At 40.9% G+C, this 25,152-nt stretch overlaps 1 protein-coding gene across 1 annotated transcript in view; it reads left to right on the top strand.

Annotated features, from left to right (window-relative positions):
* The first annotated feature begins 370 nt into the window (after positions 1-370).
* Positions 371-25,152, top strand: part of SPTLC3 (serine palmitoyltransferase long chain base subunit 3) — a 159,330-nt gene continuing 134,548 nt past the window's right edge. Inside the window, exon 1 of the mRNA XM_062203864.1 lies at positions 371-771. Coding sequence (XP_062059848.1) covers positions 655-771 — 117 coding nt within the window. The 5' untranslated portion in view covers positions 371-654. The remainder of the gene's footprint in view (positions 772-25,152) is intronic.

Raw genomic sequence — 25,152 nt, 5'->3', positions numbered from 1 at the left:
AGCGACATTTAGTGCATTCACACAGTGCAACAAGCCACCACCATAACCTTCCTGATCTGCTCCAACTGAAACTCTGCTCTCGTTAAACAGTGACTTTCTGTGCCCTCCTCCCGCTAGCCTCCGGTCACCACCTCTGAATGCAGTCTAAGAGCCAAAAAGGCATCCTGACGTTTGAGCTCTGTTGACAATCAAAAAAGTAATTACACGGGGGAAGGAGAGGTGATAGAAAAAGGTAGTGCTGGAGCTGACGCTGCAGTGCGCAGGAGGCAGTGGGAGCGTGCCTGTGTGTGTGTCTTTAAAAGTCTCTCCACCTCCCAGCCCGCCTCCCAGAGGCTCGCCACTGGGTTTCGCCCTCCCCAGGTTTCCTCCGTCCCCAGGAGGAGCCAACATGGGCCACTTCCTCTGTAGTTTTGTGGGCAGGTTTGTCTCGGAGGAGTCCACATTCTGACTGGAGTTGTGGAGTGTAAAGGTAACCACTGGTTTTTCGTTTCAAAGATCTGGCGAAAAGATAGGCTGGAAAAGCCTGACTGGTCGGATTCCTGTCAGGGCTCAGCCTTCAAGAGCTTCACCCCTTATCCCCTGGCGCCTGGAACACTGAAGCTCCCCAGGAGACCTCTCCAGAGAAGCGCGGGGGTTCCATCACTTCCCCCCCAAATGGCTAATCCTGGAGGTGGTGCTGTTGGCAATGGTACCCTGCACAACTGCAAGACAGAGAGCAACTGTGTGCAGGGCGGACACTGCACCAAGAATGGAATAGTGAGAGAAGCCCAGGTAAGAAGCGCTCAAACCCACCCTTATCCTGAATGATCTGAGCCCCTCTGTGTCTGTTTGTAAAGCTCTTTGAGGTGGAAATAACTTAACCCGCCTGCCTCCAGTGTTGTGTTTTGAGTGTCTAGGGCAGCTAATGTCAAATGCTCCAATGCTCCGCTCCCAAAAAGTTTAGGTATGGATTTAGGAGAGAATTTCTTTTCTAAACAAGAGAGGACACACAGAGACCCACACAGCTCTAGACTCCCCAGAATACACCCTTTCCTGCTAGACTCTTCTTTGTCTCTTTGGAGGGCAAATTGGGAAGGCTCCCACTGTTCAGCTAAATTGTCAGGTCATCAGGAGAGCTGCTACATTCACAATGCTTTGGAACAAAAAGAGGAAGTGAAAGTAAACTGTGCCGAGACTGTAGTGCACATGGCATGTTGCTCACATACATGAGAAACATCTCTGCTTGGAAAAAGGTTTGTTTTGTTTTGCTTGCTGTTGTTTAACGAAGCATTGTCGCCGTTTGCAGCTTGATTTGAGGCCAGAGTCCTTTGAAATCTGACATCACTGGCATGCCAAGGCACTTCCGAACCCCAGGCCTCTGGTGACATGCCGCACCTTTACAACAGACTTTTGAGAGTTTTCCCATGTGACACTTTTTGCTCTGGCTGTGAAGGAATGTTTGAGGGGAGGTACTGGGTGGGGGCGGGGGGGGGGGCTCAAGAAATGTCAACTTCTTCAAAGGAGCCAGTGTTTGTGAGGTTCTTACATAAAGATGGTTCTGCACTTCCCACATGATGCCCTGATGCTCTGCTCTGAGCAGACCAGGTGAGCTCACCTGCGTCAGGAGCAAACTTGAGCAGCCAAACAGGTAGCCTCCCTGTTGGGAAAGGAGAAGCTGCCCAGGGAACCCCACACAATCTCCCATCATTCAGTCATCCCAGAGAGCCAGCATCCACCCAGGGGAAAGATCAGATTGTTCTAAGGTCTCAGGACAGGTAGGGCTGGATGGGGGCCAATTCTCCACTCAGTGAATTCATTTTCTGGGTCCAGTTAGAAGAGACAGGAGGTCCTCTGGAGCCTGGGTTGTGTGTGAAAAGGCACAGTTTCCAAAATGTTAAAAAAAAAAAAAAAAAAAAAGACATCAACCTAGCCTGGGGAGTGTCTACCAAATATCTCAGTACCGAGCTCTGTCAACTGAGTGTCTGAAACCTGGAGCAATGTGAAGAGGAAGTACTCAACACTCATTATTTCCAGGAGCGAAATTGCAATGATAGCCACTATTTACTCTCTACTGAATAGCTGTTCAGATCACTGCCCAAGATGCTTCTTACACTGGAATGCCTGGAACTCCCTGGCCACTCACCTACTCACTACCCACTGGATCATTGTGACCCTGGAGGCTCTCATTCGGTCAGACAGGCCTGCACAGCATGTGTCCTCCTTCTTATTTTTATAAACACATTCGATGAGGTTAGGAACTTAGAGAGATGGTTACAGAAATTCCAGGTAACGCAGAACCCAGGCTCCAGTAGTAGGATCTGACGACAAGACTGTAATCCTTTCCAAGTCAAGGTTTTCCTGAGAGCAGCAGAAAATATCGGGGCTGCTATTGCCTGTTCTCACGGCTGTTTTGCTCTTTCTGAAGGACTGTCCACAGCCTGTGGTCTCAGATATATTTAGGTGTTACTAAGTTGAAATTGGCTTCCACTGAGAGCCTCAATTATGGCTTAAAAATATTTTCCAAAAAGAATAACCCCTGCTGAGATCACAGTATAATACAGCAAACAGTCTATCATGCAGCTTGCTTTCCCCTGCCATGATGTGAGTGAAGCTGGCTTTGCTATCCTGATCCTCAGCTGCTAGTTTAACTCTGTTTTGCTTTGGGGCTTTTTAACAAACTAGATCTTGACCACAACCCTTGCTGGGTGATAAAGGAAATCCATCAAGGCTCACAGATATGCCAGGCTAGTAATCTTCCAAACACATTATGCCTTGCTTAATGCTCGGTGGTGTAGCATCTACAATCCCCGCCAGTTTCTCCAAAGATTCCCTCACCGTTTCTTTTCTTTCTGATTTACAACCATTCAGCAACACAATTATGCCTTTTCTATTTGGAGGACCCTTTGAGATTCCGTTGACCCAGGGTTTCCTGGCATAACCAACAATATGAAAACCAGTGCTAGATAGTTGCTTAGGAATCCTCCTCCCTTTGTTCCAACATAGCCCAGTTTGAACATCCTGGCTGTGTGTGGTACACAGGTTCACTACCCCAATCTCAAGACTGCCAAGGGGCCAAAGCTTTCCATTTTTTTTTTTCCTTTAAACCCATATGCCCTGAGGATGCACTGAAACTTGGTGTCATCACTGATTAAGTCCATTCTTTGTCCATTTCCAACATGCCATCATGTCTTTCACTTCTAACAGAACATTACTGTCCTGGAGGGTTCCCTCTCCCCTACTCTGAGCCTGTCCACATAAAAGACAGAAGGGCCCCTAATATCCTTAATCTATAAATGCCATATTTCCTATAATTTCTTATTGACTCAATTCCATAGAATTACTTTGTAATTACAACCTACATAATTGCTTTTTATTTGCCACTAATTACTTCTGAGCTTGCCAGAAACATTTATTAGGGAAGCATGAACTTAGGGAGGTAGACTTCTATCTTCTTCACTCTAACTTCTGCGTTCTCCTAGAGGTACTTTTTATTTTTTTTTTTAAACTGGATAGGGTCTGCATTTTCTGTTAAATTGATCCTATGAAGATGAAAGAAAATTTGTGAGGCTTTCCCTAATCATTCCTTTCATAGAAAACCAAAATATCATGGGTTACAGGTGTCTTAAGTTGGTGCTTATGGAGCTCTTGCCCTATATGTTGTAACATTACATGCAGAATGTAGTGATCCGTAAGATGTAGTTTTTTCTCTCACCCACTCATTCATCAATATTTATTAAGAATATGTTCTCTTTGGAACAACAACTATTGGATTTCTCATGATTTTTGTAGGCTGGGAATTCAGGCAGGAATCATAGAGGTGGCCTCTCTCCACTTCACATGGTGTTTGCTGCAGGTCAGCTTGCCTGAGTGCCTTCACCAGTTCTCCAATACTAAATGAAATACTCGAAGCCATGGGACTTTATGAAGAAGACAGTTTCATTTAGCTCACAGTTCTGGAAATTGAAGGACTTAGCATCAGCATCGGCTCCGTTCTCATGAGGACCTTATGGTGGATAGCACCACAGTGGTGAAAACTATGTAGGAAAAGGATATCATGCTGCCAGACAAGAACCCAGAGCAAGTCGAAGTCACAGTTCTTTCCAGGGACTCACCCCTAGTTGACCTAGGAACCTCCCATTGGGCCCGGCTTCTTAAAGATTCTACACCTTCTCCCAGTACCACCACCCTTGGGAGCAAAGTTTCTGGCACAAAAACCCTGGGGGAACAAACTCAAATTATATCCAAACCATAGCTATCCACCCTGGACTTCAGAGGCTCATGTTCTCACAATGCAAATTGAGTTAATTCCATTACCAATACTCTCAAAGCTAATTCTAAAATCACCCAAAAATTCAAGGCCAAACTCTCATGAGATATTCAAGGTAAATTCTTTCCAGCTGTGAACTTCTGTAAAATCAAAAAAGCAAAGCATGTACATCTAAGATACAACAGCAATGCAGGGATAGGGTAAACATTTCTATTTTAAAAGGAAGAAAAAAACACATAGAAAATAGTAATTGATTCATGCAAGGCCAACACTCAGCAATGCACTTCACGTCTTAAAGCTCTAGGTCTTACTCCTTGAGTATACTACAGTGAAGAGTGGACCCACAGTCCTTTGGCACACCAAGGCTCTGCTGCTCACAGTCCACATGATTACCTTCTGGGCTGCTTTGGCACGGTGCCTGCCGGTTTTCTCAGAAAGTGTTGGCTATTGCTGGTAGCTGGACATATCTGGAGTCTCTGCTACAGATCTCCTCCCAGGACTTCACCAAACATAGCTTCACTGGAGGCTCTCTTGAGGGCCTCTGACCCTGTGATACTCTTTCATAGGACTTGCCAAGCCTTACTTTGAAATCGCAATGGAAGCCACCCAGAACCTACAGTGTTTGCATTCTGTGTGTCTGTGAAGTCGACACCACAAGGATACAAGGTCTGCTATCTACATGGGTCTATTGATTCACAGCCATAGTGACTGCAGAACCTCACCAGAAAGCAAGATTCCCAAGGTGGTCTTAGTCATGAAGCCCACGGACAGTGCTCAAGGCTCAATCTCTGAAATAAATTTGCACTGGAGGGCTCCTGGTCCTGTCATGGCAGAGGCAGCCTCAAAGATTTAAGAGGTGTCCTCTGGGCCTTTTTTCTTTTCTTTTCTTTTTATCTTTTTTTATTTATTTGAAACACAGAGTTGCAGAGAGAGGTAGAACCAGAGAGAGTGGTCTTCCATTCCGTTGGTTCACTCCCCAAATGACCACAAAGGCCATCGCTGAGCTGATCTGCAGCCAGGAGCCAGGAGCCTCCTCCAGGTCTCCCATGCAGGCGTAGGGGCCCAAGGACTTGGACCATCTTCTACTGCTTTCCCAGGCCACAGCAGAGAGCTGGACAGGAAGAGGAACAGCTGGGACTCAAACCGGCTCTGATATGGCATGCAGATGCTGCAGGCTGGGGCTTTAACCTGCTGTGTCACAGTGCTGGCCCCTGGGCCTTTTTTCATTGTCCCAGTTCAAAGCAACTGGCTCCCTTTGATCTGCATAAATCTCTTCAGCAACTGGTTGCTAGGTCACACCTTTAAACACTTATTCTTTATTCTCTTCCTGACCAGTTTGCAAATTTTTCAAATTTTGTCTTCCTGTTTCCTTTAGCTCCCACATCTCACTGTAAATCTGACCAAAAGAAGTCATTAATATCCATGCTTTTAATATGCCTTTTAAGCCATTAATATCCATCCAGCCTAAACGCTTTGCCATTTTGAAATTTCTTTTGTCAAATAAACTAGTCCATCATTATTAACTTTATTTTATGGACACAATGCAGCCAAACTTCTTGCTACAGAGTAAGAAAGATGACCTTGGGAAACTACTGTATTATAGGTTACTACTAGGAGGTTCACACTTGTTGGGGACATGGCAGGAGATGATGTAGAATGGACCTCAAAAGTTTTTCCAACTAAGACACAAGAAACCTGGAGTTCACATCAATAAACGGCTGTCTGTCATCTGTTCAGCAAAGTTCCCAGAGACACTCACCAAACAGCACATTAAGCCCTCCCACATCTGAACTGAGCAAACTCCTGTCACCCCAGAAATCCTTCAAGGTGAGCTACAGGTGCTTTCAGAAAAAATCATCAGAATTCATGGAAGTCGGAGTGTACCACCAAGAGTGTCAGCTAGAGCCATATATATTTGTAAGTGCTAGAGAACTGGCTTTATAAGCTATATTTCTCTCAGACTGTTTGAATTTTATTCCTTTTCGACTTTTAGAGAATAGTTTATGGATTAGCACTGACCTAATAAGCTAATCATCATGGAAAACTGGATTATGCTACTAAGGAACACAAACAGAGCCTACACACTGCATGGCTAAGGAGAAAAGGAATATACCAAGGTTGAATATCATTCCATGATTTTCCCCATTTGAACTGAGGCAGGATGAAAAAGCAGAAATCATAAAAAACTTAGCAAATTTTATCTAAAAAATCTAAAACTCTTATCTGGTAAAGGATATTATAAAAGAAAACAAAGATGGGGGCCTGCACTGTGGTACAGTGGGTTAATGCCCTGGCCTGAAGCACCAGCATCCCGTATGGATTCTGGTTGGAGACCCAGCTGCTCCACTTCCAATCCAGCTCTCTGCTATGGCCTGGGAGAGCAGTGGAGGGTGGCCCAAGTCCTTGGGCCCCTGCACCCATGTGGGAGACCCAGAAAGCAGCTCTTGGCTCCCAGCTTCGGATTGGCACAGCTCCGGCCGATGCGGCCAATTGGGGAGTGAACCAGCAGATGGAAGACCTACCTCTCTCTCTCTCTCTCTCTCTCTCTCTCTGCCTCTTCTCTGTGTAACTCTGACTTTCAAATAAATAAATAAATTTTAAAAAGAGAGAGAGAACAAATATGAACCAATTGGAAAATGCAACGGAAGCAAAAATTCCTTCACCGTAGCCTGAGAAATATGAAAGGCCTGGGACTAAATGTAAAAAGAAAAATTGAAGATCAATTTAAAGACAGTGTTAAAATGCCACTGGAGGAGCTAGCACTATGGCCTAGTAGGTAGAGCCACTGCCTGCAATGCTGGCACTCCAGACAGGCACCGGTTCAAATCTTAGCTGCTCTGCTTTTAATCCAGCTCCCTGTTAATGTACCTGAGAAAACAGCAGAAAATGTCCCAAGTGCTTGGGCCCTTGCACCCATGTGGAAGACCCGGATAGAGTTCCTGATTCCTGGCTTCTGTCTGGCCCAGTCCTGGCCATTATGGCCATTTGGAGAGTGAACCAGCCGATGGAAGATCTCTTTCTCTCTCTCTCTCTCTCTCTCTCACTCTCACTCTCACTCTCACTCTCCCTTTCTCTCTTTCCCTGTAACTCTGCCTTCAAATAAATAAATAGATCTTTTTAAAAAAATTTAAAAATAAAGAAAATAAAATAAATTTTAAAAAAGTCACTGGAGGAAATGAAAGAAAATTGGAATAAGTATAAAGATACACAATACTCATGTATAGGAAGACTCAAGATGAAAAACATGTTAATTCTGCCAAAATTAATCTATAAATTTCTTGTGAGCCAAATTAAATAAAGCAATATAATTGTTCAGCCAGGAAAAATGACTAAGGTTTATGAGCAAAACTTAATAAATAATGACAGAATATATATGGAAAATAATAAAGAGGGATGATTAGCACTACCAACCAGCTAAATTCTGTTAGACTGCAAAAGAATTGAAATTATTTTGTATTAGCACATAAATTGAGAGCTATTTTAAGTAATTATTAAATTAATCCAGAAAATATAGGTTGTATAATATTTACATGGAGAAATCCCTTATAAGTTCATTTTCTGTTTGTGTCCATAATATGCAAATTTAAATTTAGTTGAAATAGTCTAGTTATTTTCATCAGTTCAATGGTGGTGAAACTAATAAACAAAATTGTTGGGAGCTGCTACATGCCAGGCACTTTTACATAATTTGCCTTATTTAATTATCAGAACAGTACTCCTAAATGGATATAGTTATCCATGTTTTTATAGATGAGGAAGTTGAGGTTCTGAGAATGTAAGTTATTTCCCCAAAGTCACACATCTAGAAGAAAACTGGGACATCAACTTTAGACAATTCATCTTAACTTTTTTATCTTATTTATTTATTTGAAAGGAAGAGTTACAGAAAGAAAAAGGAAGACACACACACACACAGAAGGAGAGAGAGGGAGGGAGGGAGGGAGGGAGGAGGGGGGAGAGAGAGAGAGAGAGATTCTCCATCCAATGGTTCATTCCACAAATGGCTGCCATAGCCATGATGGAAATCAAGCTAGAGCCAACAGCCAGGAGCTTCATCCAGGTCTCCCATATGAGTGCAGGGACCCAAGCACTTGGGCTATCCTCCTCTGCTTTCCCAGGCACATAGCAGAGAGCTGGATTGAAAGTGGAACCACCAGGACTTGAACCAGCACCCATATGAGATGTCAACATCCCCACTAGTGCCACAGTGCTGCCCCCCCCCCATCTTAACTCGTAACTCCCTTTTACTCTTAACAACTATCCCATTATTCCAAAAACTGTCTTCCATTAAAATAGGCCTAGAGACCTTTATTTTATAACTGAATATAGCATCAGTTGTTCAAGGTATTGATAACATATAAGAAAAGAAAAAGACTTCAACTTTCATTACTAACACAATATTCTAGAACATCATGCTCCATTTCGCAATATAGGTTGGTCTATAGTTTAAAACTTTGGGAGGTACTTTCAATTTTCTTTATAATCACAAAGTAACACTCCACTAGATAAAGAATTCAACAAGTATAAGTTGAAAAACCACTATTCCTTAAGAGTATAGATAAGGGCTATAAACAATAATCATCTCAAAATGTTAATTTTGCTATTATGTACTACATTTTTTTGGTACTGTATATATTGGTTACCACAAATCAGGAAAAACATATAATACTGGTCTTTTTTAGGACTGGCTTATTTCACTAAACATAAGTATGTCCTTGTAGAAATTTTAAAATGGGGACAGGAAGGTAGAATGAGAAGTATCATTATGTTCCTAAAATTCTACGTATGAAATTTGTTCCCTTTTTTAAATAAAGAAAATTTTAAAAAAGGAACTTTGGGAGGTAACCAAGAAAATAACTACAATAATCCCTAACAGTATTGAGTTATTTTGAAGTGCCAGGCATTCATCATCCTGCAATAATCCTCTAGGTATTATCAGACCAAATTTTAGAAGCAAGGAAAAAGAAAGTGTTAATAACTTAATCAAGGTCACCAGCTTATAAGTATCAAAACTAAGTTTGGAAACAACATTTGTCAGGTCCAGCAACTTAAGTTCTTATTCCTCTCTAAACATAAGATATCGTTGGGAGTGGGGTTCATAGCTCCTTCCACAGAGATGGAGCCAACTGGTGTCAGCATTAAAGGGAAGAGTCAGTATGAGTTCAAGGTCTGATGGGTTGCTTTGTTTGCTTGCTTTTTGGTTCTTAATGACACCAAACTGTCACATTATCTGAGGTTGCAAAATGCAACAATGTTTAATCACAGACAACTGCAGCAGAGAACTGGCCACCCCACCATGCTTCACTTTGAATAACTCTGAATTAAATTAAATAAACCCTGAGTGACCCTGAGTCAAGTGGACTCAGATATATCCCCAGATGGAATTCCAGAGATAAGCTGCCCCTCTGAAGCTTTCTGCAAGGCCACATGGCCTCCCTGAACAGGCAGTTCACTGAGTACAACATTTCCTGGCATTATGAATATCTTAAACATGTGAAGTGATAACGTTAGTTGTAAATTCTGGGAGACATTTCTCATACAGAGGTAGGAGCTATTTCTACTCCCCTTGCATCTGGACCGCACCTAATGACTTACTTGGCCAACAGGCTGATAAAAGGGGCATTCTGGGACTTCAGAGTCTTGTTATAAGAACCTGCATCTTGAACCCATTCCTCTTAGAACCCAAACAAGATGCCTGGAGAAAGCCTAAGCAGTCAAAGGAGAAGTCCAAGTGGAGAGAAACCGGGCATTCTTGCTGTGTTTCTAGCTGAGATGCAGCATCAACTCACAGACTGTGTGAAAGAGCTATCTTAGACGTGGGTTCCCCAGCCCCAGATTCGATCTGTTCCAGTTGATCGGCATGCAGTGTAGAAGAGCTGCCCCAGCTGAGCTCCACCCATATTACAGATTCCTGAGGAAATGAGTGATGAGTAATTTAAGTTTAGTGGTAGTTTCTCAAAAGCAACAGAATATGAACACATAGATATTATATTTCCTTAAAATGCCTAGGAAACTCCTTCTGTAATCTCCCTTCATAATCATTGTCAATGCTTGCTTCTAAATATTCAGGGAAGAGTTTGTTTTGGCTGTATATTTGCTTTTAGTTTTTGGCAAAGATGCCCTTTCCTACACTGTAAACTTTTATTTTGTTTTGTTTGGCACAAGCAATGTATGCTTAGGTTTCTAAATTAGGGATGAGTATGTGATTATAAAAACCAAATACAATGAACCTTGAATATTGTGCAAAAGCACAGTCATTGGACCTTTGCCAAATTATTCAACCTAAGAAAGCCTGTAATTTATTGCATTTCTAGTAAGAAAGGGCCAGCTTAAGAGAATGTGTGTGGTCAGGTGTTTCATTAATTAACAGAATACATATTTTAAAGTATATTCAATATCTTAATTTTATTAACTAAAGGAATGTACTTTTAAATATATTTAGTGACTTCCAATTGAAAATTAATTTTATCTATTGGATAAAGTTTTCTAGGGAAGCTTCCTCTTTGGAAGTTAGAGGTAGATTTATGGTAACCTTGCAAGAAATCAATCATACTTATTTCTATATACACTTAATTTTTCATTGATATGGTTACTTTTGCCTCAGTGGGCCTAAATAACTGCAGTTTCACTTGTATTCTAAAGTATATCAACCTATAAGTTCATATGAAAAGGATGTACTACCATCATATTAGGAAAAAAAAATCTTGGCCAGGTAATTTGCAATTTAGATGAAATATTTGGGGAGGGAAAAAAAAAACCACATAAGCACAGCTGAGAGAAATGTTGTCCATATCTACTCCACCCATCAAAGTGCTATCAGAATCCTGCTCTCACTGAAAATTTTTCTACATTGAAGATCATTTGATTTCAGTGGTGGTTGAGATTGCAAAGGCCTAGAGCAGCTGTCGGTGACTTAAGTTTGTGTAGGACAATAGGGGATGATAACAATGTACAAAGTCGAGGGATACCATGGGATTTTAAAAAAGGCCCCATCTTGACAGATTTTCTGCTTTTCAAAAGAAGCCGGAAATCTAAATTTGTGTTGGTCATGCAGGGCAGGTAGGTATTCTCCTGATTTTTAAGTATTGGCATCTAATTTTCAAAAACTTAAATCAAAGGGCAGGTATGTGACACAGTGGGTCAACCATGACTTGAGACATCTGTATCCCATATGCAGATGCTAGATTCCAGTCGAGACTCTGCTCCCAATTCCAGCTCCCTGCTAATGCACACTGTGTCAACAGCTGATGAGTCAAGAAGTAGGGTCCCTGTCACCAATGTGGAAGATCCATATTGAGTTCCCCACTCCTAGAGTGAGATGGGCTGAGCCCTGGATTTGTCTGGGAACAGAACAGAAGCAGAGGATTAGTGATATCTCTCATTCGCAGTCTCTCTCTCTCTCTCTCTCTCTCTCTCTCTCTCTCTCTCACCATCTCCTTTCAAAGAAATTAAACAAATAAATAAATGCAAATCATGTAAGTTTCAAAAAAAGAAAAACTGCTACCAACCACCAATTTGTTACCTCTGAATTGTAGGCAATAAGAGGTCATAAATCAAGTGCTATTTTCTCATATATTTTTAGAAAAAATTTCTAAAATATATTTTAGAAAAAATGACTCAGGGAATTTGTTTCCTCTTACTTTAGAATGATTTTATAATTTTAAAAAGCAATGGGAGGCTGGCGCCGCGGCTCAATAGGCTAATCCTCCACCTGCGGTGCCGGCACCCCGGGGTTCTAGTCCCGGTCAGGGCGCCGGATTCTGTCCCCGTCACTCCTCTTCCAGTCCAGCTCTCTGCTGTGGCCCGGGAAGGCAGTGGAGGATGGCCCAGGTCCATGCGCCCTGCACCCGCATGGGAGACCAGGAGGAAGCACCTGGCTCCTGGCTTCGGATTGGCGCAGCACGCCAGCTGTAGCAGCCACTGGGGGGTGAACCAACGGAAAAAGGAAGGCCTTTCTCTCTGTTTCTCTCACTCTCTAACTCTGCCTGTCAAAAAAATTAAATTAAATTAAATTAAATTAAAAAAAAAAAAACAATGGGAGAGATCTCCATGTTGTTAGATTAACACTTGATCTGGAATGTGCAGGTCTGAAGAACGCATAGGACCAACTACACACACTAGATTTCTTTGACTAACTCTGATTTCAAATAGCAGATCCTCAAATGTTGACAAAATGTCACAGACCTGGCAGTGTTTATTGGCAAACCTCATTTCTCGGACTTCATGGGAGGAACACAAACCTTTTGTTAGACGAGGCACTCATAAAGCCTAGTCACCATGTTTCTAGATCTGGTCTAACTGGGCCTTCAGAAGTTGCCCAAGAAAAAAGGCTACGTGCAGATTTTGATTATCTTCTTAATTGTAAGCTGCACATGACTGATCTTTCTCTGTCATGGAGTTGTCCTGGAGTCCAAAGGCTGACTTTTGCACATCAAGGATCCCTCCCTTGGAGGAAATGAAAGACACTTTCTGTAGAAAAACAACTCTATCCATAATCACAACACTTTCCATGAAGAGACTTCATATACTCCCTGACTTCTCAAATCTCTAGGTTATAAACTCCAGCTCTGAAATGCCTTTACTACTTAGACTATATTTGCTTTCACAACCCAACCAGAAAAACCAGTAGAACACCTCTTCCCAGAGAAGGCAGAGTAAAGAACGGCAGCAAAGAGAGAAAAACACATATAACCCAACGCTACCCAGGCAACAAGATACATATGTGTTGGAAATTTATTTTTAAATTGTGTGAGAATTCTTTATTTTGATTCACAGTATATTGATATTTTACTACAAAATTCCTTTCATACCCTTTTTTAAAACATTAAGTAATATTGAACTTGCCAGAAAGATATGAACACAGTATTCATATCTTTCTGCTATTCCCATCCCAACACTCCTTGAGATTTCTTAGGAAAATATAAACCCCTTAGCAGGAACAATAGAAAGAATACTAGCTTTGATGTCACATAGAACTGGGTTTGGGCCGGTGCCGTGGCTTAACAGGCTAATCCTCTGCCTTGCAGCGCCAGCACACCGGGTTCTAGTCCCGGTTGGGGCGCCGGATTCTGTCCCGGTTGCCCCTCTTCCAGGCCAGCTCTCTGCTGTGGCCCGGGAAGGCAGTGGAGGATGGCCCAGGTCCTTGGGCCCTGCACGCGCATGGGAGACCAGGAGAAGCACCTGGCTCCTGGCTTCGGATCAGCGCGATGCACCGGCCGTGGCGGCCATTGGAGGGTGAACCAACGGCAAAAAGGAAGACCATTCTGTCTCGCTCACTATCCACTCTGCCTGTCAAAAAAACTGGGTTTGAGTCCCTGCTCTGCCACATCCCAGTCATTTCATATTGGATGAGGAGCTTCATGTCTCTGATCCATATCTCATCAGGTTACAGTGAAGATTACATTACATATCATATAAGCTTCTAATAAATATCAACCATATAATAGTCACTCAATAAATGACAACTGTTATCTATCAAAGTTACCTTGCAACCATTTCTTTCTCCTCTGCTAAGAATAGTAGAGGAATGATAAGTTCTAAGAATAATCAGTTCAATGCATGGTATATAAAAGGTATTCAACAATAAGAGTCATAAAACTTTCATTCAGTGGTAACTTCCCAAACCTCATTTTACTTGGCCTGTCAATAGCATTTGACACAAGTAATCACTCCCTCTTCTTAAAAGCATTTTGTTTTCTTGGTTTTCAGGATATGACATTTGATTTTCTTCCTTTATCAATAGCTGTTCCTTTGCAATTTCTTTTCTTGGTTCCTCTTCATATTTTTGACCTAGAAGTTATGTAATGATTCCAGGCCTAGTCATTGTCCCACTTCTATTTTTTTACAATCCTTTTTTAAATATTTGTTTTATTTATTTGAAAGTTGTAGAGATAGGTAGAGACAGAGAGTCTTCCATCTGCTGGTTCACTCCCCAATTGGCTGCAATGGCTGGAGCTGTGCCAATCTGAAGCCAGGAGCCAGGAGCTTCCTCTGGGCCCCCTACATTGGTGCAGGGGCCCAAGAAGTTGGGCCTTCTTATACTGCTTACCCAAGCCATAGCAGAGAGCTGGATTGGAAGTGGAGCAGCCGGGACTCAAACCGGTGCCCATATAGGGTGCCACCACTACAAGCAGTGGCTTTACCTGCTACACTACAGTGCTGGCCCCACCACTTCTATTTTTTGACTGCATGTTACACACGATGACCTGATCTTGTCTCATCATTATACATACATAATAGGCATTTCCAACTGACTACTTGATACACAGATATGAGTATTAATACACATGGAGTCAGGAGGAGGCATTTCCAACTGCCCACTTAACCTTTCCAGGTGCATAATTTAAAGGCATTTCAAACTTAACATGTAAAAAACTGATCCTGATATTCCCTCATTCTGTCCCCCAAACAACCTGATCCCCTTACCATCCTTCTCATATCAATAAAGGGCAACTTTATTCTTATGGCTCAAGTGAAAAAACTTGGCATCATTCATGACTTTTCTATCATTCTATGTACTCTACATTTAGTCTGTCAGGAAAGCATAGTTCTTCCTTCGCAATATATCCAGAATCTCACCATCCCTCGCCTCTTCCTCAGCAACTACCTTGGTCTTGGCCATCATTATTTCTCACCCAGACTATTTCAACAGTTCCATCTATTTTCCCTGGGGTTCAGTCATCTATTGTTTAAAATACCTGCCCGACACTTAGTAGCATGAAACAGCAGCCATTTCATCATGCTAATGGATTCTCCTAGTCAGGAATTCAGAAAATGCATGGCAGATATAGCTCTTTCCCACTGCATGACGTCTGAGGCCATAGCTGCAATGACACAGTTGCCCAGGCCAGAAGAACTGACCTTCAAAATGAAACGATGGGCAAGCTGGGACTATGAACTGGCTTGACATCATCACAGACATGCCCATCAGGCTAACAGGAAAGGGACCATCCTACCTCTCATGGGAGGAATATCAAGGAATTCATGGACCCAATTTAAATCCACCTTGCCCTGCCTCCACCCCTACCCAATTCTCTGCCACTACCTGCAGGACTCAACACAGCAGCCAGTGAGCCTGCTGCAATGAAATCCAGAGATGTCACTCTTCTGCCCAAATCCTTTCCACAGTTCCCATTTCCTTCAAAGCTAAAGCCAAAATCTTTAAAATGACCGTGACTCCATGGCCTGATCATCTATGACTCATCTGCTGTCTCCCACAGGGCTCATGCTGTTCCAGTTGCACACTTTTCACTGTTCCTTGAGCAAGCTTTATGTCACAGCCTCCCACCTGTGACATTTGCATTTCCTGTTCCCTCCTATTCACCTTTTCCCCAGATAATCCACAGGGCTGTCCCTTCCGCCCTTAACATCTTGACACAAATTATCACCTTCTCTGGGAGATTCAATTTTGCAATCCTTCCTAAAATTGCAAATCTCTTCACTTCCTGCCCCCTTTTACACCCTCATCATTGCTTTAGCACTTAACGCCATCTGCAAACCAGGCACACACACACACACACACAAAGTTACTTCTTGTTTTGTCTGCTTCTGCCTTAAGATTGTGAGCTCACTTGGGCAGGAATTTCTGTCTTGTTGCTTCGTGAAACCCCAGCACCTAGTTCAGAGTCTACACAGCAGACATTCAATCATATGGAATAATATGGTAGGATGAATAAAGACCATTCACCGTGAATAATCTGTTGCTTGACATCACTCATTTCATCCCATTTAGATTTTATTTAAATTTTATTTAAATTTCTGTTTGCTATGCATATGGCTAGTTCTCATAGGACACAAGGCTTGTTCCTAAACTTCAAAGCACGTAATCACTTATTAATTAAGTCACAGGTCTCAAGCTTTCTTGGAAAACATGGCTGCTATTCACTACCCTCTTTGTAAAAATTATTGTTACTTGTGTGGCTAGGTAGCTACAGGTTTTTATATTGAGATATTATGAGGAAATGTCAAAAAAGCTTATGGAAGATTCAATTAAAAGACAAGTATATTTTGGTATAAAAGTTTTTGAAATCTGTGCATAGTTTTTTTTGTTTGTTTGTTTGTTTTTGGAATACACATTTTCCCCAAATGTTGTAAAGGCTGCTCATATGCATGTATTTCCAAACTTTTTCACCACAATAAACTGACTTTTCAACTCCATTTTCCCAAGAACTTTTTGAAGTCCCCTTCACAATGCACCCAAGCCTGGGGATAAAGATTAAGTGGGCAGTTCTGCTTTAAGAAAGCAGAACTTTTTAAAAGGAAATTAAAATAGAAATTAAATGTTACTGATTCAACCCAGTGATTTTTAGAACTCCTTAGCAGGAGATGAAATATGCCTGGATTAGGAGGAAAATGACTAATCATTTAGAACACGTGTCTATCATCAGGTACTAATAAAGCTCTGTGTTCTCCAAACTGGATGCCTAAAAAAAGTCAATAGAATTTGTTTTCTCATAAATTATCCCATATCAGAGATTTTTAAATTTTTTATTTAGCAATTTTTTTTTAAGTGTGTAAAAGACAGACACACAAAGAGAGCCATCATAGTCATATGACTTCTCCTGGTTCACTCCCCAAATGCCTGATACAGTTAGGGCCAAGCCAGGAGCTCAGAAATCAATTCAGATGTCTCCTGTGGCTGGCAGGGACCTAAGTGCTGGAGCCATCACGTCTCTCCTCCCAGAGTGTGCATTATCAGGCAGCTGGAATGGAGAACACAGCTGCAACTCGAACCCAGGACATTCCAATATGGAATGCAGGTGCTCCAATCTGTGGCTTAACTGCAGTGCCAAAGCCAGTCTCTACTTAACAGATGTTTATGTCACACTACATGCTAAAAACATTGTAAATACTCAGTTTGATTTTCAAAAAACTTTCAGATTTGTACTGGTTCAAAGCCCATGTTTTGAGAAAACTGGGTCACACTAAACTTGCCTAAGACCAAAAATTCAGTTAGCAATGTAGATTGCTCTCAGCGTATGTGTTTTTATCACTAGACAAAATGCTTTTTCCACCAACATTTTTTATGAACACTTGAAAACTTGCAGAAAAAGAGAATTCTACCATAAATGCTCCTATTCTTGCCATGTAGGTTATATAAATATTTTTCTGTGTTTTTATATTATGTCTTCCCATCTAGCCACCCTTTTATGCACTCATCAATCCATACTAATTTCAAAGCAAGTTATAGAATCAATTCACTACACCTTAAGCATGCATACTATTAACTAGACTTCAATGATGCCTTTAGTTTTTTTTTTCCTTAGAGGTAAAATTTACATACAATGAAATGCAAAAATATGAACTATGTTAATCAAAGATTTTCGACCATCTTTTGATGGGTTTTATTTGATAGGGTTTCTTTTATTTATTTATTTAAAGAGTTACAAAGAGAGAGAAAGAGAGGCAAAGAGAGACAGAGTCTTCCATCTGCTGGTTCACTCCCCAACTGGCCACAATGGCTGGAGCTGTGCCCATCTGAAGCCAGGAGCCACAAGCTTCTTCCGGGCCTCCCACATGTGTGCAGGGGCCTGAGAACTTGGGCCATTCTACTGCTTTCCCAGGCCATAGCAGAGAGCTGGATCAGAAGTGTGACAGCCAGGACTCAAACTGGCACCCATATGGATGCCGGCACTGCAGGTGCCAGCTTTACCCGCTAAGCCACAGCGCCGGCCCCTCAATATGATTTCAAAAGACAATTTTGACTACAGAAAGATGTTCTAAAGTTGTTCATTTACCAATAAAGAACTCAGTTTCTGGAATAGAGACCCCATCATTATGCCAATTAGCATATAATGATGTAAAGAAAAGGGTCACCCAAAGGCTATCAATTAGAGAAACTACTTTGCTGTACACCCATGGTCCTAAGGGGATTAAGAGGTAATTCTTTATTTCTAGTATAAGCCAGCTAGCAGGATAGGATCTTAATTTTAAACATCCTTACAATTCTTTTGTATCCTCTGTCCGCTTACACATGGGAAAATGAGTCTCAGCAAAGCTTCTGAGGCCACCTTCAAGGCCACATCAACATGAGACTCCTCCATCGTCACCTCCACCGCACTGTCTTGATAGTCAAAGGTCCAATCTAGAAAGCTGCAGTGTTTTTTTGTTTTTTGGTTTTTTTTTTTTTTAAACTTCAACCTCAGAGACTATAATAGATCAATTAATCATAAAGCATCAGGTACTACTACAAATTTATTTAGTCTCCATCTCAAAACTGATATTGCAGAGTTGGGGATGTCTCTAAAGATGAGCTGTAGTAGACATTTGCCAAGCCATTATACAATTTGTACTATTCCATCAACTACCCTTTATAAGAAATAAATATGGAGTTAAACATTGGGAGCCTCTGTCCTTCAACAGTTTATTTTAGCACATGAAAAATGTGTTATTTTCATTATTAGACTTGCTTAAAACAGCTTTGAGGACCATGCTCCATAAATTAAAAAAAAAAAAATTCCATTTGATTCTGAAAGCATTGATGAAAAATATTGATTTCTACCTTATATTTCCATAACCAGACAGCAAAGTGTTTTTACATGGTACATACAGATGTAAAATTTCCTGTAAATCTAAATCTCTCTTTAATAATCATTTACCTTTTTCTTCACATATTTATGTTCACAGCTTAGGATGTACACTCCTTAGAATTACCTTCTGAATGTTTCAACAGCTTCAATTCCATTTTTATTTGTTTATGTATAAAGATTTATTTAGATTTATTTATCTGTTTGAAAGTCAGACTCATAAAGAGAGAGGGAGAGAAAATGAAAGAGATCTTCCATCTGATTCACTCCTCACGTGTCTGCAATGGCCAGGATGAAGCCAGGCCAAACTCAGGAGCTAAAAGCTACATCTGTGTGTCTCACATGGGTGGAAGAGTCCAAACACTTGGGCCATTCTCCAGTGCCCTTCCCAGCGCATTAGCATGGAGCTGGATGGGAAGTGAATCAGCTGGGACGTGAACCAGCACCCATTTGGGATGCTGGTGTCACAGGCAGTGGCCTTAGCCATGAGGCCACAATGCTGGTCCCTCAATGCCATCTTTAAAAACATAATGCAATGAATGCTGACTTCCAGACCAAGCAGGGAAATTACTCCTCCGAGGACACAGTGTCTGATTAGCATCTAAGAAAGATGTGAATATGTATTCACACATGCATATTTGCATATGAATACATAATAAATGTATATGCTTTTTAAGTTTCACCATACATCAGTGAAAATTTTAGCAAATATTTTATAAAGGCATAAAGCAGATTTGGAAATGATTAGGTTGATCAAAAAAAGAATACAAAAATAATAGTGGTCTATTTTCACCACTGTTTTCTCATGTTGTCAAAAGCAAAATCAAAGTCTACAATAGCTACTGGCTCATATCTCCTTTAAAATTGAGTTTTTTTTTTTTTTTTTTTGGTCTTATTTCTCCCATTCACATCTTTTTACTGCTAATAAGGCTATCAGGGTTTTACTTGAAAATATGAGGCAACTGAGACTCAAACAGGTTCAGTCACTTGCCCAATACCTCAAAATGGCCAATCTAGGGCAAGACATGTGTCTGCCCACTGCCAGTTTCTAGTGCCTCTGCAAAACACACCCTCTGACATTACAGGATCAAAATAAGTCCTGTTGGAGTCCTTAGCACCACCACATTTTGCCAGCCGTGCCAATGATTTGGGACACCTAGGAAAATCCCACAACTGATGTGTATCAGGAGTTGGTTTGTTAAAGCTGTGACATGAGAGGGCAGCCTTTTTCCTAAGGAATCATGCCTCCCATTGGTTAATTCTTAGCATGACAACTGAATCAGGTATGTACAGACTAAGTAAAGCACTCCACCTCATAGCCTGAGAAAATAATTCAGTAGCTGAAATAAATAAACTGCAAACACCAATCTCCTTTGGATAGGTATAATACCAATTTTAATTCCATTAGGTGACTCATGATTTGCACAAACTCATTACTTTGGCTTCAGAAACTGTGACTAAAAAACTCCTGGACTTATAAAGCTGGTTGATTCAGGAGTACAGGTAAAAACTAGTCAAGATGAGTTTGGCTCTGAGAAAGGTTACTTTTCATACATGATATTACATATGATAAAAAAAATTAATCAGATAACTGTCATACAGACATTCCCTGATACTTTGGAAACAAGGGACTAAGTTGTGGTACCAAGTCTTAGTGACTTGGTTGTTTGGAGACAATATACTTACTTTTCATACAGGAGCAAAACATCTTCATGGCAAACAAAATATGTCCTGCCTCCCATGAAAGCCAAAAAGCTTAGCCAGAGAATCTGTATATGTTCAATGAAGCACTATCTCTTTAAGGATACATTCTGCCTTAAAAGGCAAGCAGAAGGCAACCAGAGTATATGGGGTGACAGGCAAAGAAGGAGGAGAAACTAGGGACATGGGTATGGTCAACTAAAAGCCAATTCCTAGTACACACGGAGAGACGGGAATAGCAATCAAATCAGGGTAAGTTTCTCTCTCTCTGGGTCAGAAGGCTCTCTGAATCTGCATGCTGCAGAATAGCAGCCCTTATGTGGCCTAGTTTCAGGGGAAGGGAAGTTTTGGGTGTGACCTAGGTACAGAAGCTCAGCACCATTGAGGTCCATGAAGAAATGAGTTGTTTTGATTCTAACAGAAAACCCATTGTTTGTAAACCAAAGTCAATCTACTGAACTCAGTCAAATACTCCCAGATCCCTCCTGGAGCCCCACCCCCATCATAACTCATCCATGAGTCATCGGCAGCCCAGCACCATGAAAAAATGCTACAGTGCACACCACACTGTGATGACAGACTGCTCCGCTGTTGTTGATTCATTCCTGTTCAGTTTAACAGATTCTATCCTTTGGATTTTTTTGGTCAGTGGATAGAAATATCAGTCAAGTGAGCAAGCTGGCCTCATCAAATCTTCAACGATGTATATGTTTATGAGATTGTAAAATTACTACACACAAATAGATATGATTTGTTGGATGTGATTCCCTGAAGATCCATTCTCTACACTGTCTTCCAATGGCACTTTTGAAAATGCACGACAGATCAGGCTACCATTTGTTTAAGCTCATTAGTGGCTTCCCTTGTTAAGATCAGGGTTGCAGTCCTTAACTTGATTTATCACACTTGCACAACTTCCTCGCCTATTCATGCAGATATTCATTCATTCATTTTCAAATGTTTCCTGGACACTTACTATGTTTCAGACACTGTTCTTGGCACTGGGATACTAACAACAGACAAAGTGGATGGAACCTCTGCTCCTCTAACTGCCATTGGGCCAGGGTCACCCCTCACTACCTGTGCTAGCTGTCCCTACTTCCATGTCACAGTTCCTTGGGCTCTTCTTTATGTTAGAGAGACTTTCTGTTTCTCGTGAACTACTGATTGTTCAGATTTCACCTTAAGCACCATCTTTGGGGAGACGTTTCCTTTTCCTGAACTAGGTTCGGTCCCCATTCTACCCACTCTACAGCACCTTCACTTACTCATCATTTCCCTTTTTATAAATATTATTTCGCATATCTTTTCATCTAGCCCAGGATTGACAAAATTTTTCTTTAAAGGACCAGACAGTAAATATTTTCATCTTTGTAAGCCATTCAATAGTCTCCGTCATGAATACTCAACTTTGTCATTGTAGCCTGAAAGTGGCCATAAACAAAACATGGATAAATGGATGTAGCTGTGTTTCAATAAAACTTTTTCTATGAAATCAGGCTATGGGCCAGGGATGACCTATGGGCCACAATTTGCTAAGCACTCAACAACAGATAATAGAAATGCTATATTTATGTCCTGTGCAGGAAGATAGTCACCAAACACATGAGGTTATTTATCATTTGAAATGTGGCTAGTGCAACCGAGTATGTAAATCTCTAAATTCATTTAATTTTAATTATTTAAGTTTAAATGTAACTAGCCATGCATGATGAATGCTAGGACAGCAGGGGGCTAGACCATGATGTCAGGGGATATATCCCCCTTGTTCACCACTGTGTTACCTAGACGTAGCACAAATAGATGCTCAATACATGTTTGTTGAATGAATGAATGAAAAAGTACATACATATGGAATGAATTATCAAATCTCCTTCTTTTTTCTTTTCAACACTGTTACCACTTGGATACTTCTTGCTCTCTACCTTTGAAATATTATATTTCTACTTGCAAATTTATTTACCTACTTATCATCAGCATCATAAGTATGTGAGCTTTAAGAGTGTACCTAACACAAGAACATGTACATAGCAATCATACTTCCCACAGAGTGCCCACCTCGGGAAGGTTAAAAAAAAAAAATCAGTATCATGATTACTTTATTTCTGAAATATGCTCCAATCATTTTGTCACAAATTGCTAACTTCAAGTGTCTTTCTGGTTTCAACCTTGACATTGTGGGCTTGAGAAATTCAACTTAGTCCTGGCTATTCCTGCTTTATAACCTTGGGCAAGTTGCTTAATGCCCTGGTGTCTCTATCATTAAGTGAAGATAATTCTAATTCTATTATAGCTATTCACCACCTACCTGTTAGGAATATCAAGTAAATAAATAAGATCACGTAAGTCTATAAAAGCTTCTGAGCATCTTGGAGATAAGAATTATTCTCCAGTGGCAGATTATAATTGACCAAGAAGACAGTAGTTATTCACAAAGATATTAAACTGCAAGTGAATTGCTTTATCTAGCTTATCAGGAAGCTTAATAAAAGCTCTGTGCTCTTACAGTGAGCCAGACAGTTGTTAACAAGAGCACAAGAATGCAACTACTGCAAGGTGGTGAAGGACAGCCACTTAATTCCAAAGTTGAATTGCATTCAATTGACTTTTGAGACCTTAGCTGTTATCCCTGGTGGTTCGGGTTTACAACTGTTTCTGCCCCCAAATTCCTTCTGCAGTTCTGATAAGGATGCATCCATACATTTTTTTCATCTCTATCTGAAGAGTCAAGTCTGGGCCTAGATGGCCTTCCATTATTCAGTTCAAGTGGGCTCTATACATCTCCAACTACAGCAGATGAGTTCCAGCCAGAGATCCCTGCATGATTCTCTCCCCCGTTTCCAGCCATCACTGGATGTCCATGCTGATCCTGGAAGGTCCCTCTCTGCCTCCTCTCCCAACTTTTCCTTATTTATTCATTCCCTCTGCAAATATACTAAGGATCTATTTACATTTATACCTCTCGAAGGAATCCTGCCCTTTCTATGAATCCCTCACTCACCATTCTCTCTGCAACCTGTGGCTCTGCTCTTGGGCTTCCCTGGCTTGTTAGCTGAATTTTCAAGTGTGGAGACCGAGAGCCAAGATAATGGGAAAGTAATTTAAGCTCTAAAATGCTCAACTGGTTCATCATAGAAAGAAAGGGTTGGAGTAGCAAATATAGAAATAACTTACCTACTCAAAACATCCCCCCCACCAGCTCCTGCCCTGGCATACGGGATCACTGAAGCCTAAAAATTTCAATATACTTTTCCCATCATGCACCACCTGACACAAAGAGATGTTCAGTAAGTCAACAATTAAATCTCCAACTAATTTACTCTCTGAACTTAAACTTTCACATTTTTAAATTTGAATGGTGGTCAGCCCAAACAGATCCCGATCCGGAAGCTTCCTTGAGGAGTTAAATTAATTCTCAGGCTTCTTACAAAATCTTCTGTGGAAGCGTTAAGAATGGAAGAAGTCTAACGATATCCTTATAGTATGTATGTTGGAACATCAAACTATGTGTCAAAATAAATAAATCTCAAAAGCATGATCTAGTAGAAATGTATTGCTCAACCAAATTAAGCATAATTGCAGTGATAGAAGTAGGAGAGTAAGGTAGTACTCTACACAGTTGTTGGGACATCCAGGCTAGCAAAGCTGCTACAATCCTTTATGTGTGATTTCCAAGGGTACTTGGACCATGAAGATTCAGATGGCAACAGCAGAGAGAGGTTTTACGGGCTGGGCATGAAAGTGAGACACTGTGTTCCTATCCACTTCACATTAGTCAGAACTCAGTCACAAGGCAACATTCATCTGCAAGGTTGTGAGAAATGTGGCCTCCTTGTAAGAAGGAAGCAAGGGAAATGAGTATGATGAACAGCCAGTCCTTGCCACACTGGTCATAGTGTTACAACATTTGAAAGACCTGCATGAGACATAATGAAAGCTCTTATTTTTCCAAGTGATCTTTCATTTTCTGTTTTTTTTTAAAATGGATATAAAGTATTTATAAAATTACTTGTATTTCTTAATATTATAGAAATATCATTGTAATACAATATGATGAATGTAATGATGATTTTCTACAGTAAGAACATCTATCCTGAAATTTTTGAAGACCCTTTGTAACAGGAGTAGAGATGGGGGAGAGGTGGCAGTTTGGAAAAGAGTAGAAACTGAAGAGATTATAGAAAAGTGAGAGCATGAGAAAAGGTTAGGAAAGGATAAAAAGCAGGATGTGAAGCAAAGGTAGTTTCATGCATAAGAAATAAAAAGTAGGAAATCAGAGATTGGGCAGGTCATTGTCTTCTATGCTAAGCAACTTAGCTTTATGCTGAAAACCAACACATTTTTCAAAGACAGCTTTGGTCATGGCATAGCTGTGTTTATATGAAAGATAAAAAAATATTTAATCCATGTACTGGGTTTCCTAAAGTTAAATAATTTTTACTTCAGTGCCTTTCACTGCACTTAATTCAGTCTGCAAATATTGATATAAAACCAACCATGTGTGAGACCATGTGCAGACCCTAGGGATACAGTGATAAAGGAGAAAGATATCTCCCTTGGCTCTTACACTGTCGCTTTAGTATACTACAAATCCCCAAAAGAGGGCAGGGGTACCTAATTTTTCCAAAATCTGTTTTAGATCATCATCTCCAGGGAGTGCTCTGGAAAGCTCACTATAAA

This window comes from Lepus europaeus, chromosome 10 (assembly GCF_033115175.1).
Source record: "Lepus europaeus isolate LE1 chromosome 10, mLepTim1.pri, whole genome shotgun sequence".
NCBI classification, from domain to species: domain Eukaryota; kingdom Metazoa; phylum Chordata; class Mammalia; order Lagomorpha; family Leporidae; genus Lepus; species Lepus europaeus.
The sequence above is the reverse complement of the archived record's forward strand: the minus strand, read 5'-3'. Positions and strand labels throughout refer to the sequence as shown.